The following is a 20,324-nucleotide window of genomic DNA, read 5'->3' on the forward strand; positions in this document are numbered from 1 at the left end:
AAAAGCTGGTTATGCATGGAAACATTGTGTGCTATGGGATACAGTATCATTATTTATACAAATAAACATTAATTCCCACCTAAACCACAGTAAAATAAAACAGATTACAATGTTTAAACTGAGCTATCTACTTTGGAACATTTATGAATCAGAGCCTTTAATGTAAAACCCATATTGGTGAAATAGAGCGAAATTTGCTTCTTAATAAAAAAAATCCTGTTGTACTATGTAACAGCAAGAAATTAGCACTCCAAACCTTTTTCCTTTTAACAAAACATCCAACTTCTGAATGTACTTTTCTGCTAGGAAGTGGAGACTCCTTGAGTACTAATATATCTGGATTCTGAAAAGCATTTTGATTGTTTAAATCTTGGTGATAACTACACTAAGGTTAAGACACTATATCCCCTACTCCAGCAGTGATCATTAAGAAACTGACTTCATTCCTTTCTAACTTATAATTTGAATATTTCTACCACTTGTATTGATGTTGATTCTACTATATTCAACTACTGTATATTCTTGTCTGATAAAGTAAATCTCCTCCAACGTTCTATCAGCTTTTAATATATTTAGATTATTGTAAACTTTGTCGTGCATTAAATAATCTTGTACTATGCTGCTTGAACTGTATCTATAGACACTTAGTATACTGTATGCTGTAATAGTGCTATACACAATAAAATATTGTTTTAAAACTTTGGGTAGTGGCTGAAAAAAATTATGATGAAGGTTTACACAATCAAACCGAAGATCCTATGTAACGTCATTAGCCTTTAAAATTAATGTCCTCGTTTTGTGTTAATTAATTTTTATTTTAGGTACCTTTCAGATACATAGTTGAAAGCACATTGTAACTTGAAGATAACAAAATGCTCACTGTTAAATTTTTCAAGTGTTGCAAGGCAATAATGGGTTATATTTGTAATTCTCTTCATATGGAAGCAACACGTTTTGTTTAGGAGTGACATTAAACAGTTTTGTTATTAGCATCTCTAACCATTACAGAAGTTTCCAATCAACGTTATTTGTTTACTTACCTGTATTTATGAATGAACAAACATTTATTATTCAGAAATTAGAAAACGTAAAGATATTAAGCTGCATGATAAGTAAATACTTCCATGAATTAGGCATTAGGAAAACAGCAATAACCATTCACCCTTCCATTTTCTTAATCCCCTTTTCAAGTGTAGAGCCACCGTGAACCTGCTCTTCTCCTGTTTGCAAAGTACCAGATTAAGAATAAGATTATGAAAAACATGTTTCATTGTAAAAGAAATCTGCTTAATTTATTTTAAAGATTAACTATATTAAATTAATGTATAAAATGTACAGTTGTCTTTCTTGTAGAGTTTATTTTATGACATGATTAGAAGCATGTATAATTAACCGAATTTTCTAGATATATGCTACTTAGAAATATTTTTCATTTCATGACAGATATGAAAACATTATTCCTTTGAAATAATTACTTTTAAAATACCTCACTAAAAGTAAACATGCTAAACCACTAACAGAGCATGTAAGAAAAGATTATGTGATGTTTGAGATATTATGTAAAATACTCAAACAAAATACTAAAATTACTGCTAACACAATTTGCTACATTCATTTTCTTATGTACTATATCTAGACATCACTATATTATACTTTCCTAGTTACTGTGTTACTAAATGTACACATAATTTAATTTAGAATTTTTCTATTCAAGATTACATCTTAAAATAATTTTTTTAACCTTTTTAGTCAGCAAACAATTTTGTTCTGGAGGAATCAGCTTTGAAGATTTTTCCTAATGCAATTATTTTTAAACATTTTCTAAACCAGCTATAAAAAAACCCGTAAACAAGTGGATTAAACGTAGAGTTCATATAACCAATCCATGCAAGAATGTCTGTCGTAATTGGTGGAGCAGGGTGGTTTAAAATTGGATTAATGATGTTGCACAAAAAGAATGGAAGCCAACAAAAGAGAAAAACTCCAAGAACTATGGCAAGCGTCTTAGCGGCTTTTGTTTCTTTTCTTTGCGAAGCTGCATCCTTCTTTTGTTCATTTGTTTGAACATGTTGAGATAAATCCTTAATAGACTTAGCTTGTCTTTTTGCTACTCTGAAAATTTTAACATAAATACATATCATAATGAATCCAGGAATGTAAAAAGACAGCAAAGAGGAAACAAGTCCGGAAGCTTCATTTTGTACTAGAATACAATTTCCTATGCACCTATTGCGGTATATGTGTTCTATACCTTTAATGTTTAATTCAAAAAATATAATTATATATCCAGTCAAAGCTGACAAAATCCAGCTAGATAAAATGAAATAAACTGTGACTGACATAGTAACAAAAGCTTTGTAACTTAAGGGAAAACATACTGCATAATAACGATCAAGAGATATTACAGAAAGATGAATAACTGATGCTGTGCAGAGCATGATGACAGTACCAAGATAAAATTTGCAGAAAAATTCTCCATAGTACCAGCAGCTGTCAATAAATTGGGACATAATGGGTGGCATTACAAAACCGCCCATTAATAAGTCTGTTATGGCCAAAGAAAGGATCAGATAGTTTGTTGGTGTGTGAAGCTGTTTGAAATGTGAAATAGAAATGATGACCAGGAGGTTTCCAAAAATAGTCATCAAGATTACTGTCAATGTAACGGTATATAATAAAGGTGGAAAATATGCAGGACGTGTTTCTTTGTAGCATGAATTATTTATGGACTCGTAGCAGAAATATACAGCATCTTGAACTGAAGTGTAGCTGAAATTCATTTTGTTGTTGTCCACCGTTTGTATGCTCTTCCCCTGCGGTACAAATGAGAAAATAGTAGCTATTTATTAAAATCACTGACAAGTAAAATTACACATTATATAATTTTGTGATTATAGACAGTAATATTTGTTAATAATAATACTTTGTTTGTGGGTGAGTTTCTTTCAGACTAAACACATGCTTTAAATAACTGTGTAATGTGAAGAAATGTATTTATTTATTCATTTAGAGAAAAGCCAAGCAAAATTTCACCTTTTATTGGCTAACTAAAAAGATTACAATATGCAAGCTTTCAAGGCAACTCAGGCCCCTTCTTCAGGCAAGATGTAATCAAATTATTCATTTAGAATGTTTATTTATTTATTGAGTATGTTCTGTGTAGGTGAGTGCTTTGTTCAGTACAAATTCAATATATACAGTATAGTCCCTTGAGCACTTGCATATTCAATATCTTCTTCAGTTTGTGTGTACATAATTGATACATAGCACAATTCTCAGATATCTTCTGCCAATCCTAAAAATGTGTGCCAGAAAATTATACTTTAATTTATCAATCTACTTTTTGCATTATTTTGTATGTAAATGTTTATACACAGAGTAAATTTCGAAGGTGACTTTTTTTACTAATTCTTGTCCACAATTCCATATCTAGTTTATTTGTCTTTAGTCATTTTGCAGGTCTTTGCCCATTTCATGACATTTCATTGATGCATAGTCAAATAAACTATTTTAAATATGATGCTGAAATAGGTTCTTAACTTTCATTTCAGTAACCTTTTCCCAGGCAGATTAAAGACAGAGGGGCAGGAATGACCCATTGGAGTACACAAATGGTCAATTTAAAGTCATTTTTTGTAACATTTTTTTATACTTCCCCTAGTTTTGATCAAACAAAATGATGTTTCGCTCAGTGTTTATAAACTGTCCAAATATTTATAACTAGTATTTTGGTGTATACTTTACTGTTTCTGTAGTATTGCGACCTATAAGAAATAATATATTTAAAATGTCATTAAACTAAGTTATGAAAAAAGACTAACTTTATTTTTAAAAACAGATACTAAAAAGTTACATGATTTTTTAGAGTGTAAAGCTTGGCAAATTAAAATTAATTTAAAAATTGATAAAGTCTTGAAAAGTTAAAATCAGTATTTGGAATAACATTATTTTCATTTTTCAGGTTTGACAAGTGACATATTTAGAAGGATGATTTATGGTACATTATATACCATACAAGGTACACTAATGCTTTAAAGTTTAATTCTCTTTATATTTACTTACAAATAGGATTTAGTAAAATTTGTGAAACTGTATTAGGATGAAATACAGCAGAGTACAGATCTGTGCTTTTGTTAGTTTTGACTACAATAAGCAAAAGAAAAAGAAATTTTCATACCTCAGTTTGATGTGTTTCCATAATGGTAAGCATGAATTGTATTTTGGTCTGTATGACTATAAGCACCAAATGTAAGTGATAATTTGCTTAATACTTTCACTCTCTAAAGTTATATATCATAGCGCATCTCAAGGGTTACATTTCCCTTTGGAAAGCATAATAATGATCATGAACAAAATCAACAGTGTTAATTTACAAGGTTGTTTACTTTAATTATCTGGAGTTTTAAATTCTGTGTTTTTTCAAACACAGAAAAAAAAACATAGATAACTTTATGAAGGTTTTGGGTGCCTTGTCAATTTCCACTTTTTACAGCAAAACATGGAATGCAGTCAAATAATATAAACGTTATGTACAGTAAAAATATAACTTAAAATATTTTCCAGTGTACAATATAAATGCAAAATGATTAATATATGAAGTAGAAAGACAGAGTACTCTAGATTACACACACAGTGACTGATTTCTTAAGTATTTCTCTGTCACAAATGTGTTATAGATGTGAGTGCTTTGAAGTGAATGTCAGTAAGGAAAAATTCATTTGTAGTGAGTCAACTTGGCTGCTGCCAACAATGAGCACAGGTCATACTGTAACAGTCAGTCAGTAGTCAGCAGTAATCACACCACAACAATACATTCTGGAAGAAGCAATCATTTTTCCAAAATAACTCTTCCAATGTTTCTCAGGCTAAAAAAATAAACATTTCAATGTGCATGATTGATTAATAATTTGCAATTGCATTTCACTGTCTACTTGTACTTATTTAACATGATTCAAATACTACAATGCATCCAGTTGCATGCTTTGTACATCCATAATTTTTTAATTTAATTTCTATTGTTATCACAATTTCATATATTGTAGTTAGGCAGTAGTACATAGCATGATTCCTTTTATTGGAGATATTGCAAAATGTTAGCAAATTTTCATTTATTCAGGCACGGTTGCAAGGGAAATTAGAAGAAAACTCAAGTAAAGTTTTTACTCAAAACACACTGTCATTTAGATTAGATCTTTATCGCCACATACACTATAGGAATATAGAAAAATTCTTGTGCCACAGTTGCAGGGGTAATGGGGGGGGGGGGGGTACAGTGAAGTAGATACAGGCAATAAAACAATAATATGAGGTATAAATAAATCAATATAAAAAATAATAGTAGTAGAAGAATAGCTTAATATTCATTGATTATTAGTTTTACCATTGGCGATACTGGTTATTAATTAAAATAATCAACAAACCCTCCTCCCAAAAGGGATGCCAAGTTAAGTGTAGGTTGAGTGAGGGATCTCTGTTTCATTTTCCGAAAAGATCTGTACAATTTATAAACAAGGTTTATAAATCAGTGAAAAGTCTACCTTAACACTTTCACCTTCTCTGTTGTGGTTCAGAAGTGGGCGAAAGACTTACTTTCACAAATAACCCAAATAAATTTGTAGAAATAAACAAAACAATACAATTTATTTCTAATATAATGATAAAAGAAAATGGATATATGCAAATATATATATATATATATATATATATATATATATATATATCTGCGGTGGGTTGGCACCCTGCCCGGGATTGGTTCCTGCCTTGTGCCCTGTGTTGGCTGGGATTGGCTCCGGCAGACCCCCGTGACCCTGTGTTCGGATTCAGCGGGTTGGAAAATGGATGGATGGATATATATATATATATATATATATATATATATATATATATATATATATATATATACTAGGGATATTTCTCCCCCTGCTCGCTTCGCTCGCCAACCGGATATACATTTTTAAGATTTTTTTTTTTCTTTGAATTGTTGCTATTTCATTAGTTTCACTTTTATTTTAGAACTTCATTAACCCTTTAACCGCCAACTCCCTAAATATTCCCCACGCCAGGCGAAATCTGAACAATTTTCATTTTTTTACTTTTTTACATTTATTCAAGCAGTATTGACCACTAAATGTTGTGCAAGCTCTAGAAATGGCCAAACACATACAACTGGAGTATCAGTTATCCATCCAAATGGTGTACCCATTGTCCAATAGTGGTAGGGCAAGGTACACAACAATTTTCTCTGAAAGTCCAAAGTCCTTACATTCATCTGGCAACACTGCTGAAATACTACTCATAGGATCCTCTTTGCCAGTGTATACACGAAATCTATAAATGTAACCTGAATTCTCAGCTAAGCAAAACATCTTGATACCAAACCGTGCCCTTTTCAATGGTAGATACTGTCGAAACTGTAAGCGGCCCTTCCACAACAATAAACTTTCATCAACTGCAACTGACGGTCCTGGCATGTAGGGCAACTGAAATGTTTCAAATAAATGGTCAATCAAAGGACGTAGCTTGAACAAGCGGTCGCGGTTTGGATCTTACTTATCTGGCTCATTTCTGTTGTCATTCAAATGAAAGAATTTCAGCAGCAAAGAGAATCGGTTACGTTTCATGATAGCTGCAAAAATAGGTGTTGCATACATAGGATCTGTAGACCAGTACATCTCAATATCTGGTTTTCTGATTATTCCCATCAACATCAAAATCCCAATGAATTTTTTCATTTCGTTTTCATCAGTGTCTACCCAAGCACGAACACGGGAATGTGGCGGTAAATTGGGATTTTTCCCAATAAACTGTGCTGCATACAGATTTGTCTGATGAACAAAATGTCTGATCAAATCAGGTGACACAAACAGCTCATAAAACTGCTCAGCAGTGTAATTGTTTACATCAACAGTAAAGTCACACGTTGCCTCAAACGGATGCAGAAAAGGTAGTTCACCACGGGCAGCAGTCCAGTTGAGATGCTGGGGATACACCCACTCATCGCCGTCATCCAATGCGTCTTCATTCACAGTATCATGCAGCGCACATTGCTGCTCATCATTGTCGCTAAAATCTTCGTCAGAACTGCTACAATCATGATCAGAATTGTCCAAAATCGCCTGCAAAGCCTCACTTGAAGTCAGTTTACGTTTCGCCATATTCACAGCTGTCACTTCCGAATCACGTCACATAACCGGCCAAAACAATCACAGAGTTGTCGAAATACAATGTAGTAATAATACCCACGCCAAACCATCAGTTATACTACGCGCCAGGCATTCATATAACAATAGGCAAATGTGCCGGATAATTCCGGCAGTATGGCGTTAGCAATAAAACAACGATGCCGGATATATCTGGCAGAGGGTGGTTAAGGGGTTAAAAACAATATTTGGAATCTTTCGAGTCCCAACATGCTGAATCTTTTAAATGAGGTCCGTGAGACATATGTTTAATGACTTTGTACCATAATTCAGGATAGGTTTCTCTGTTTGGAATTTCAGCACAGACACAACGATCTACATCATCAGCAGTTAATAATTTTTTTTGCAAAGTAACCAATAAATGTATGTGAAATCCTGTGATTTAAACTTCAAAGCCTTACAATATTTACATACTTCTGACATATCACCTATGTCCATATATATTCGATCTCTATTCGCCTTTTCATTATTTCTCTGAGTAATAATTTCTCTTTGTTTGCGCTAATATGATGTTTACTTTCTTTGTTTTTACACTTTCGTTATTTTCTGCTTTCATATTCTGTATCTTGCACTGCATGTGTTTCGCGCCTACGTTTTTTCTGAGTGTTTTGAATTCCACTGTTTTCATTATCTATAACCTGCACTGTATGTGTTTGGCCCCCTAGTATTTTAACATCTTTATGATGTTTTACTTTGTTTTCTACTCCTTGTCTTTTATTTCTGACCTCACTTTGTCACATTTTTTTCAATGACACCTGGTCCATGCCGATTATTTTCGCTTTTTTCAAGTAATAATTTCTGTTTGTTTGCACTACTTTCTAATTTTCCTGCTTTCATTTTCTTTAACTTTCTCTGCATTTGTATTGCGGCAACGTTTTTTTTGAGCCTTTCTAATTCCACTGCTTTCATAATCTCTAACCTACTCTGCATGTGTATCGCACCAACGTTTTTGAACGTCTTTATGAAGTTCTACTTTGTCTTTTAATTCTGAGCCTGATTGGACATGCATTTTTTTCAATTCCACTTGTTCCGGGCTGATTATTACTTTCCTTATTTTCTGAATTTGCATCTAGATTATTCTTTTTCTTTTTTGCATTTTTTTCTCTCCAGTGCTTTTGAGTCTCTTTTCTCCGCTCTGCTCTTTCTTCTTCGCTTAGTCATCGATGTTTCATCTGTAATGTATATTGTCCTTATACGCTTTATATGCACTGAGAGCCCTGGAACTGTGTGTGCTCAAAGCCTTTTCACAACTGAGTGTTTTGTTGCCCGTGGTCTTATTTGATATTGGTTGTAAGTAGGGCGTGTCTTGCAAGAATCTCATGTTCTACGTCCCCGCAAGACGGTCCTGGGTTAATCTCTTGGCACAAAGTCTCATGTTTAAGGTCCCTGTGAGACGCTCCGTGGCCAATCTCTTTCATCTCACGGGTCTTTTAAGTTTCTTCCGTGATCTTCACGGGAAGATCACGTCTCATCTCCCTAGTCTTTCTTTCCCAGGATTTTTTTTTATAACAGAAAAACAACAACAAACAGCACAAAACATAAAATTAAAAATGTTTAGTTGGACTTTTTCCCTCCAATAGAAAAAGGCACAATACTTATTGATTCTATCGCTTTGATAGACCTTTTTCAGTCTTATAGAAAAAGGCACATAATTTATGAATTCTGACTTATCAGTTCATGATGTTATGGCAGATAAGCCGTTTAGCTAGTTGTAACCTGCTACTTCTGTTTTTTTGCAAGTGGCATTCATTTACTCATAATCAGACTCTGCTGTGGTTTTCCACTCCCACATACACAGAATTGTGTGTGTGAGACAGTGTGCATCTGTGAGATGAGACTATGCGCTTTCAGCCAGGATTTAGAAACAAACTTATAACACAGTGCTAGAACTTATCATTCACAAAGTTAGGATTTCAGTTACATTGACACCAGCACCATGATATATTAGCTGGCTTTGTCTGGACAAATGGCACCCCTGGTCCAACTCTGGTTATGGACAGTATTCTGTTTTTTTCAGTCCATCCCTGGTTAGCCATTAAAGTAGAAGGGATTCCCTAAACTTTTGTCATGGCCACACTGTGGTCTATGCAGTACAGCAGAACATTCAGCCAGGTTGAGCAGTGAACTTGTTGAAGGAAGCAATTATTTAGGATCTTGCAAGTGTTTTTAAAGGAAGTTGTAGTGATCTTGTCATTAGTCTGTATGGTGCTCATAAGCTCATCCTCTTTGTTGACCACTGGTGCAAAATTCTGTCCATCAATGTTACTCATCCTTGATTTATGATCCTTTGTTCAGAACTTTAGTGTCCAGCTCATGACATATTACAAGAACAGGAAAATACACATAAACCTGTTCTTAAATCCTTACACTGGCTTACTCGTCTGAACTTATCATGACTTACAAACCAGAGCGCACATTAAGATGCTTATGATTCCAAGGATTAATAAAATAACAGTGGGAGGTCGAGCTTTTAGTTACAGGGCCCCTAAACTGTGGAATGGTCTGCCTGCTACTATAAGAAATGCTCCTTCAGTCTATGCTTTCAAATCCTGGCTGAAGACTCACTACTTCAGTTTAGCATATCCTGACTAGAGCTGCTCATTAACTATACAGACTGCATCTCTGTTGTTAGTTATTAGTACTAAAACATAAGTAATATGATAGTTATAATTTGTTACTAACCCTTACCTATTCTGTTTCTCTTCTAGATACTCTAATGCCCACCTGTCAAGTTGTTTTGCTTGCCTAAGGTAAAGTCATCTTTGATGGAGGATTGCAGGAATCATCGGGCAGGGGAATTATTTCATAGGATTGGCTGGTCCAGCAATGACTCAGCCGTGGAATAGCCAATAGAGGGAGGCAGCTTGATAGGCAAGGTCTCCAAGACTCTGAACAAATCCAAATCGTATTATGTAATATCATCTAATGTTGAATTCTGCTTTGTATTTGTAATATTTATTTTGGACTGTTGTATTGAGGATTATTTGTGTTCTGTTCTGTGTATTGTATTGTATTTACCCCCTTTTCTTGACACCCACTGCATGCCCAACCTACCTGGAAAGGGGTCTCTCTTTGAACTGCCTTTCCCAAGGTTTCTTCCATTTTTTCCCCTACAAGGGTTTTTTTGGGAGTTTTTCCTTGTCTTCTTAGAGAGTCAAGGTTGAGGGTCTATCTAAAGGCTGGGTTGGTTAAAGCCCATTGTGGCACTTCTTGTGTGATTTTGTGCTATATAAAAATAAATTGTATTGTATTGTATTGTGACTTTGATAGACATCCCTGTGATATTAAAAGGTCTGGTATCGATTTTCTCATAAGATAAGCCGCAGAGGTGGAATTCCAAAGTAAGCCCAGTGAAAAAGAGGTGATTATTAAGATCATCTGACAGCATCTTGCTGAATTAGAACTTGAGTTCCAGCCTGGAAAAATTGACAATTCCTGTCTTTTCTACAAGGCAAAAGTGAAAATAAGGGATGAGCTCAATGGCTGGCATCAGAGAAGATGGATTTGGCCTTCCTCAGGCCAAATGGTGGAGTAGATGGTAATCACGGTGCTGTCATCTACAGACTTGATAATGCTGTTCCCCTCATGCTTTGCTATATGGTCATATGTGAAAAGTTTCCATAGAAGTGGACTAAGGCTTAAGAAATACTGATGTTGGTGAACAGTGTAGAGGAGTTTCTATTGCCAGTCCTCACTGACTGGGGCTTATTTGTCAAAAAGTCACCCAGTCTGCTGGAGCTCCTCAGACCAAGGACTTTGAGCTCCAACACAGGCTGGGTGCACAACAGTGTTAAAGGGAGAGCTATATGTGATAAACAACATTCATAAATAGGTCGTAATGCTTTCCAGAAGGCTACATTCACAGATCTGGTCGTGCCAGAATGCAAACTATTGGATTCCAGGTATGTTGTTGCTAATGTGAATCATGACCAGTTTCTCAAAGCATTTCATCATCACAGAAGTTAAGGTAATGGGTTGATAGTCATTCAGGCATTGAATAGCAAATTTCTTTGGCATGGGCATGAATGTGGTTTTCTTGAAAAATCATGAAACATAGTGACACAAAGACATGGACAAATTGAAGGTGTCAGCGTACACCTGTGTCAGCTGCATGGCACATGCCTTCAGGACATGTAAATAGATGCCATCTGGGTTGGCAACTTTGAAGAATTTGACTTGTTTAAAGTTTTGCTCACATCAAACTCTAACATGTGCAGAACGGCCCCGTATGCTGATAATGATGGAAATGTCACAACACTCAACACATATGAGCTTATCAGAAAGTATTTGATTAGGACTAAATCCTCCAGTGAGACCAAACTGAATTAAGCAGGTTTGAAACTATATATGTATATAACAACAATAGCAGGTTCTCAGACATTGCTATTGATGTGGTGATATCAGGCAAAAATTAAGTATGACAAGTGTCTGTTACAGCAAAGTGCAAAATAGGCATGGATACTAAAATATAAGAAACTATGTTTAAATCAAAGAACAATGAAATTTTATCTAAATGAATTAATATATAATAAAGCACTAAATGATATGCAAATGCAAGCTGCTCAGATCACTTTATGGGGGGGGGGTGTGAACAGGTGATCTCACTGTGTTGAATACGGGTAAGGATCTGCCTTCCCTTGGTATGCAAAGTAGCAGCCTGGGATCTCATTTTTAATCTCCCATTATACAGAGATGTGTATTCAATTGTAATCAGAGTGGTGTGTTGATCTTTTGTATGAATGAGCCCTTTGTACTTTTTAATGTTGTGATGAATGGTGTATATCATAAATACAATCCCTCCACCCATTTACAGTAAATGCAAGTATCCCCAGCTGAATTTGTTTTGGCTCTGATCCTACCATTCCATGTATATATACTTCCTTTTAAAAAAATGGCTGAATGATTTTGTGTTTAAGTTCTAATTTGCTACTATAATTTTTGTTGAGTCAGAATCTTTTAATGCCCCTGAGGTAAAGATCACTGTATTTATTAGTAATGAACTAGTAATTTGAGGAATGTTACTTTTTGTTTTGTTTCAGTAAAAGATGAACAGTGTTCGCCAAAAACAACCACTTTTTCCGGATTTTGATCCCATCTACAAAAAAGTATACCAAGAATTCTTGATTTAAAAGTAGTACTTAATGCTGTAATGCAAAGATCTCTATGGAAAGAATTAAATGAAATGTAGGTGCAAAAAAAAAATAAAAAGGATTATTAAAAGTATTAATCAAAAACATATTTGTACCAACAATATTATATGCTGCAGAATCTTGGGCAATACTGGATAAACAAAGATGTAAAATAAATGCAGTTGAAATGGAGTATTTAAGGTGAGTGACAGCAAAAACAAAAAAATATAGGATAAGAAATACAAAGAATCCATGAAGAACTGGACATCCACCCAGTCGTAGAAACCATAGAAATAAAACAGCTACACTAATATTGACATATAACAATCATCTGTGAAACAATGTATCCTAAAAAGGTGTTTGAAATAAAGGGTGGAGGAAAAGGACACAGGGGAAGAGCCAGAAATGATGGGAAGAAAATGTCAAAGAAGCAGCCAGAAAGAGAACAATGATGATGGAACAAGTGACGATCCTGGAAAAAGATAGAAAAAAAATATAATCAATGACACAAGACCTCAGCACAGCAAGGTATAATAGGAGAAGAGAATGCAACCTTTTGACAGTGCCAACCCAGGGACTACAATTCCCATTGGACAGAATAACTGCACTGTGGCTAATAGGATGACACCTTGACTAGAACACCATTCACAAAGTTTAAATAAGAACACTACAACTGCAGCATATATTTCCTCAGCACCTTTGGGTAACAATATCACTGCTTCACTGAACTACTTCTCTCTATTATGAGTTGTGTTTAGCCATTTGGTCCTTTTTATGAGAAACTCATGGGTTCAAAATTGATGTACAGTGTTATCAAGCCATTAGTGACCAATATTTTTTCTTTCTGTCCCACCTAAAATCTTTACAGACTCCAAGAAACTACTTCTAGTGATGGGAAGGAAATCACAAAATCAAAGAAATCAAAGGAAATCAAAGAATCTTAATAACTTAAAGATTTATTAACCAAAAATGTACTTCTGCATAAAATCCAAGGGGCACAAAGATACCAAACAGGGGTCTAAAAATAGCCATTTCCTACGTAAACCAGTCCAAAAACACAATCCGGTACAGAGATCAAAATGCAGAGCAAAATTGTCAAAAAATCCATAGAATCAACAAAATATAATTAACACAAAAGAACTCAACAATACGAGTAAGCACAGTCAAGTGAACCACAAGGGGCTGCTTGTTTCCGCAGTTTTTAGGTCCGCAGGGTTTAGGGCAGTCCTTTGGTGGAAATGGACACATGGTCCTGTATACAGATAAAAACTACATGAAACATGGTAATACCAGCATGGATACATAGCAATAACATCATACATAAAACTAATAATAATAATAATCCTCACAGGTGGCGCAGTGGTAGTGCTGCTGCTTTGCAGTAAGGAGACTGTGGAAGATTGTGGGTTCGCTTCCCGGTTCCTCCCTGTGTGGATAGCGCTTTGAGTACTGAGAAAAGCGCTATATAAATGTAATGAATTATTATTATTAATAAAAAACAAAATAATGCAAATAAATAACAAATGGAAAAATATGAATGGAAAACTGAAAAAAGATGTAAAACAGGAATTTAAACTCCATCCAGGAGAGGAACACTGGTTGATGGATAACATACGTGACAATAAATCTGAAATGAACTTATTACACTATAAGTAGAATGAACTACCCAAAATTCAAACCCTAATTCAAAATTCTATATATATGAAGAATCTCTTGTTTAGAGTATTTCTGTCTAACTGATATTAGCTATTTGGTGTCATAAGCAAGGAATGATAACTAGCTTGTATTTTGTTCTGAGCTCTTCACTTATGGTGATCAATTTTGTAAACTTGTCCTATAACATTCGTTCCAAAACATTCCACCAGGATGATGTTTACTCAAATATGTTGACCTCTTTTGTAAATTGCTTTGGACAAAAGCATCTGCTAAACAAATAAATGTAATTGTAAAACTATTATAAAAATTAACCTTGATTCCCATATAAACCATTAAAAAATATACATTTAAAAACATAATTCTCAAACATTCAGTTTACTGTGAACATTATACATTTAAAAATGCATCATCTTTAATGCTGACTCGATTTGAAAACATTATATACTATGAGACATAGTAAAATGAATCATAAAAATTAACATTTATTTCCATACAAACCATGAAAAAAGAAAATGGAGTTTCAATGATTGAAACGAAGCTCTCTGCTTTGGAACATTTGTTAGTTAAAATTAAACTAAATAATCTGCCTCTTAATAGAAATAAATTCTAGATGTGAGAGCCAAATGTTACTGTTCTGGCTTTTCTTAACTTAATATAACTATTTCTGAAGACACTTTGTTTCAGAAGGCATATTACTCCTGGAAAGTGGAGATCTCTGAAGCACTTATATCTCTAGATGCAGAAAAGGATCTTTATCATTTGAAGGATAGGTTTAGATACTTTATCCTCTCCTGCAGCAGTGATCTTTTACAAATCAAACATCGTTCTAATTTTTATAGCCTGAATCTTTTTTACTGCCACAGCGAATGTACAAACCATTGTGTTTCTTTGTGCTGGTCCCAAGCCTGGATAAATGGGGAGGGTTACATCAGGAAGGAGATCCGGTGTAAAATTTTGCCAGATCAATATGCAGACAACAATACAGATTTCTTTTTTTACCACATGTACTGATGCTGATTTTGCTATATTATTATTTTAAACGGTACATCTCGGCTCATGTACTATCAACTAATCTGTACATACAGTATTTAGATTAATGTAAGCTTGCTTTCGTGTTCTTGACCATGTATTGAATGATTTTGTATTGTACTGTGTATTGTTGTATTCTTTCTAAAGGACCTTGGGATGGTATACCGCATGATGTAAATACTACTATACACAGTAAAATTTTATTTTGAATCTGTGGGTAGAGGTTGAAAAAATGAAGCTGAAGATTAAGACAATCACAATGACATTCCCTTGTAATATTGCTAGCCTTTGAGATCATTTCTAGGTGTGATAAAGTTTGGACCTTCAATATGAAATTAATATACAGTTTGTATTTTAAAAGCTGTACTCGTCTGTGTGCGTTCACTTTCATTTTGCTTTATTATTATTATATTTTATTTCACCTGTCTTTGAGATGCCATTGTTAAGAATATTTAGTAATTGAGAGATGGCAAAATGCTGTTAAATATTTCAAGAGCTACAAGGAAGTAATGGATTATGACTGTAATTCTCTTTTTATAGATGGAAAATACACATTATAGTTTTGTTATGAAGGGGGTGTTTTGTTACTAACATCACCATCCCATTTCAGTGTATTCTCTAATATGAGCTCTTTATTAATTTATATTGATTATTCTGTTTTATATAATAGTATGTTTTGTTGGTGTATGTAAGAAGAAAACTGTATAATTTATGGTTATACTTACATATTAAATGAATGTCAGTAACACCAAAAAATGAAACATTTTAAGAAGATACACATATGAAGAAAAAAATAATATAGGCTTCTTATTAAATAAAATTTCAAACAACCCTTCACCTTCCATTTTCTCAAAGACCTATCAAGTTTAGAGCCACAGTGAGCCTGAATTTCTCCTGCCCCAAAGGCACAATGCAATGATTAGCCCTAGATTGCCATTGAGATTATAAAGAAGTATGAACTAATGTAAAGGATATCTGCTAATCATGCTTTTATTACTATTTAACTAAACGTATTTAATTTATAAAAGGTACAGTTCTTTTTCTTGTAGAGCTTACTTTATATCAAGATCATAAGGAAGATTAACAAAATTTTATACATATATGCTATGAAGAAAAATTAATCATTAAAATGTATGAAAACATGCTATGCTTTTGAAATAATTACTTGTAAAATAGTAGACAAAAAGTAAGCTAATCCACACAGAGAGCATGTAAGAAAATATGTGGTGTTTATAAGATTATATTATTTATAATACTCAAGCAAAATATTCAAATTACTGTTAATACACAGAACTTCCTACACTATTTTCATTATTTATTACGATTATACATCCTTGTATTATACTTTACTAAATTCTGTATTACTAAATGTAAATAGGAAAAAAGGCATAAATTACTGAATTTAACATTTTTTACTCCATATTACATTTCAAAATAGTATTTGCTTTATTTTATTTAGTCAACAAACAGTTTTGTCCTGGAGGAATCAGCTTTGAAGATTTTCCCCGATACAATTATTTTCAAACATTTTCTAAACCAGGTATAAAAAAACCCATAAACGAGTGGATTAAACGTAGAGTTCATATAACCAATCCATGCAAGAACATTTGTCAGAGCTGGTGGAGCAGGATGATTTAAAATTGGATTAATGATGTTGCACAAAAAGAATGGAAGCCAACAAAGCAGAAAAACCCCAAGAACTATGGCAAGTGTCTTGGCTGCTTTTGTTTCTTTCTTTTGAAAAGCTGCATCCTTCTTTTGTTCATTTGTTTGGAGGTGCTGAGATATATCCTGGATAGACTTAGCTTGTCTTTTTGCTACTGTAAAAATTTTAAGATAAATACATATCATAATGAATCCAGGAATGTAAAAAGATAGCAAAGAGGAAACCAGTCCAGAAGCTTCATTTTGCACTAGAATGCAACTGCCTATGCACCTATTGCGGTATATGTATTCTATGCCTTTCATGTTTAATTCTAAAAATATAATTGTATATCCTGTTAAAGCTGACAAAATCCAGCTAATTAAAATAAAATAAACTGTCACTGACACAGTAACTACAACTTTGTAACTCAGGGGATGACATACTGCGTAATAACGGTCAAGAGATATAACAGAAAGATGAATAATTGATGCTGTGCAGAGCATGATAACAGTACCAAGATAAAATTTACAAAAAAAATCTCCATAATACCAGCAGGTATCAATAATTTGGGACATTTTTTGTGGCATTATAAAACCACCCATTAATAAGTCTGTTATAGCCAAAGAAAGGATCAGGTAGTTTGTTGGTGTGTGAAGCTGCTTGAAATGTGAAATAGAAATGATGACCAGGAGGTTTCCAATGATAGTCAGCAAGATTACTGTCCATGTAATGGTATATAATAAGGGCCGAAAATAGGCAGGACGGCTTTCTTTATAACATGAGTTATTTACTGAATTGTAGCAGAACTGGATGGTTTGTGGAGCTGAGGTGCAGCTGGAGTTGCAGTCCATTGTTTGTATGCTCTTCCCCTGCAGTACAAATGAGAAAATAGTAGCATGTTATTAAAAATCATTTACAAGTAAGATTACACTTTATGTCCTGTCCTAATTACACACTAACGTATTTATTAATAATAATATTTTGTCTCAGGGCGAGTTTCATTGTGACTAGCTACATACTTTAAATAGTTCAGTAATGTGATTTTAATTATAACATTATAGATAATGTTTTTTTAAATATGGACTACTATGTTGTGTATTAATCATGAAGCTATCTAAGTTGCATTCCATAGTGTTAAGCATTTACTAAGTTCTAATGTAATTTATTTTAAATTGAGCATTTTTTCTCTTTAGAAGAATTTAACATTACAAAGAAGTACACAACATGTTGGGTGGTAGAATAATATTTATAAAAAGAAAGTCAACCACCTCTATGCCACCTCTATGAGAGCGAGAGGAAGCACAAAGTTGAATTTGTGTGATTAGCTCAGGAATCTGGCAATACAAAATGCTGAAATAATCTGACTGCAGAAGAAAAGGAAACCTTGAGAGTTAATCACAGCTAAATATAAGTTTAAAATAAGTTAGCTAGAAGGAATTGTTTTGAAAATTAACTTAAATGTTTAAAAAAACATTGTTTATTAAAATTCTCAGTGTAGTATGCCTCATATAAACAGTTAAAGAAATGAGCACTGGGTGCATTCCTTCTAAACACATTGTATTTAATTGGAAATGTTAAAAATTTAGCAATGAGTTATAATACAAAGAGCTTTGAGTGAAACATCAGAAGGGTGATGTAATTTTCTTACTGTCACTTCAATAAGTTGCACCATTCACTGAGAAATTGTTTACTACATTCTGCATATTAACAGTACATCTTATGAAAAACTGTTGTGTGATAAATACAAATTAAGACAATTTCACACATTTGCTTTCTTTGCCTACTAATATGATTAGTCTAAAATATTCAAGAGATAGTATTTTTGACTGTTTCAATACAACACTACTGTCTCCAGTGTAAAAAAAAATTGCTTTCTATCATTCTGACCTGAAAACCAGACAACATTTATAGTCTGTATTCATTCCATTTAGTTTGATCTGTGTAGGTTGATACTTTATTCAGTACAAATTCAATGTACTGCATATTTCCTTAATTTCTTGCATGTTCAATACATTTTTCAGTCTGCGTCTACATATTTGCAGGTTTCTTCGGCGATCCTGAAAATGTGTGCCATAAAACGATACTTTCCTTTAGCAATTAATTTTTCAACATTATTTTTTTTGTGATTGTTCATACACATACATTAAATTGCAACGGTCACTTTTTTTCCTTAATTCTTGCCCACAATTCCAGATATGGTTAACATAGATAAACATGGTGCATGTTTTTGGAAAAATGTACCCACATGATGAGTTTTTATTGATAAATAATCTATTAAACTATTTTAAATATACTACCGAAATTTATTCATAAGTTTTATTTTATTAACCTCTACCCTGCTGCATTAAAGACAGAGGGGCAGCAATGACCCATTAGAGTGTGCAAACTGTCAATTTAAAATATTTGTTTTGTGCTTCCCATAGTTTTGATCAGACACAATGATATTTTACTCATTATTTAGAAACTGCCGAAATATTTAAATACAGTATTTCAGCATATATTGACTAAATTTACAGTTTTAACTTTTTTCTTTAGTATTACAACCTATAAGAAATACATCCATCCATCCATTTTCCAACCCGCTGAATCCAAACACAGGGTCACGGGGGTCTGCTGCAGCCAATCCCAGTCAACATAGGGCACAAGGCAGGAACCAATCCTGGGCAGGATGCCAACCCACCGCAGATACGAAATACATGCATGCTTAAAATTTTATTAAATTAATTTAGAAAAAAGTCATACTGCATTTTTAAAAAACAGATAACTCAAAAGTCATATGATTTGCTTTTCCTATTGAGTCTAAAGCAATGAGGAATGACAGGTTTATAATTTAAAAGTAGATAAAGCCTTTTCAAAAATTCAAATCTATATCTAGAATAACATTATTTTAATTATTCAAGTTTGCTTAGTGTCATATTTCGAAGGATGATTTATAATATATTATATACAATACAAGGTACTTTACTGCTTTAAATTTTAGATCTCAAATTTATTTAAAAACAGGATTTAGTTAAATTAGTGAAATTTATGTAGGATGAAATACATCAGAGAAGCAGAATTGTACTTTTTTCTAGTTTTATTTAATTTTGTTACATTACAATAAACTGTGTTATTTTTGTAATATATTTTAGATATACTAATTTGCAAAAAATGTAATTCTAGGAAACTCAGTAGTTATTTAACTAAAGGAAAAAAAACTATCATACCTCAATTTGATGTCTTTCCATAATGGGAAGAATGAACTGCATTGTTTGGCTATATGACTTAAGTACCAAACTGAAGTGATACATTGCTAATAATTTCACTCTCTAATATACTCTGTATATCATAGAGTATCTTGAGGGTTTTATTTCCCCTGGGAAATGAACAAAGATTATGGTGGTCAGATGCAATGTGGTTTAAATGTACTACCTGAAGTTTGCATTCTGTATTTTTCAAATATAAAAAACAAAATAAGATAAACTTGTAACAGTTTTAAATGTCGTGGCAATGTTTTTTAACAATAACATAAGGCACACAGTCAAGTGTTGATATGAAAGTTGTATTGAAACATAACTTAAACTATTGCACAGTGTAATATATAAATGTTGGACAATGATTAACGTGTAAAGTAGTCAGACAGATTAGATTACACACATAATGGCCAACTCTGTACTCTGTACAACT

The 20,324-nt window shown here is 33.3% G+C and overlaps 2 protein-coding genes across 2 annotated transcripts; both read right to left on the reverse strand.

Moving 5' to 3' along the window:
• Nucleotides 1-1,743: 1,743 nt before the first annotated feature.
• Nucleotides 1,744-4,236, reverse strand: LOC114649496 (trace amine-associated receptor 1-like). Its single transcript, XM_028798985.2, has 2 exons — nucleotides 4,178-4,236; nucleotides 1,744-2,813 (listed from the first exon to the last, which is right to left on the reverse strand). The coding sequence occupies exons 1-2, from the start codon at nucleotides 4,208-4,210 to the stop codon at nucleotides 1,746-1,748; spliced, it is 1,101 nt and encodes a 366-aa protein (XP_028654818.2). The 5' UTR covers nucleotides 4,211-4,236; the 3' UTR covers nucleotides 1,744-1,745.
• Nucleotides 4,237-16,358: 12,122 nt separating this feature from the next.
• LOC114649497 (trace amine-associated receptor 1-like) lies at nucleotides 16,359-19,921 on the reverse strand. Its single transcript, XM_051924160.1, has 2 exons — nucleotides 19,865-19,921; nucleotides 16,359-17,527 (listed from the first exon to the last, which is right to left on the reverse strand). The coding sequence occupies exons 1-2, from the start codon at nucleotides 19,904-19,906 to the stop codon at nucleotides 16,469-16,471; spliced, it is 1,101 nt and encodes a 366-aa protein (XP_051780120.1). The 5' UTR covers nucleotides 19,907-19,921; the 3' UTR covers nucleotides 16,359-16,468.
• Nucleotides 19,922-20,324: the final 403 nt, after the last annotated feature.

The sequence above is a fragment of the Erpetoichthys calabaricus genome, chromosome 3 (assembly GCF_900747795.2).
Source record: "Erpetoichthys calabaricus chromosome 3, fErpCal1.3, whole genome shotgun sequence".
NCBI lineage: Eukaryota > Metazoa > Chordata > Cladistia > Polypteriformes > Polypteridae > Erpetoichthys > Erpetoichthys calabaricus.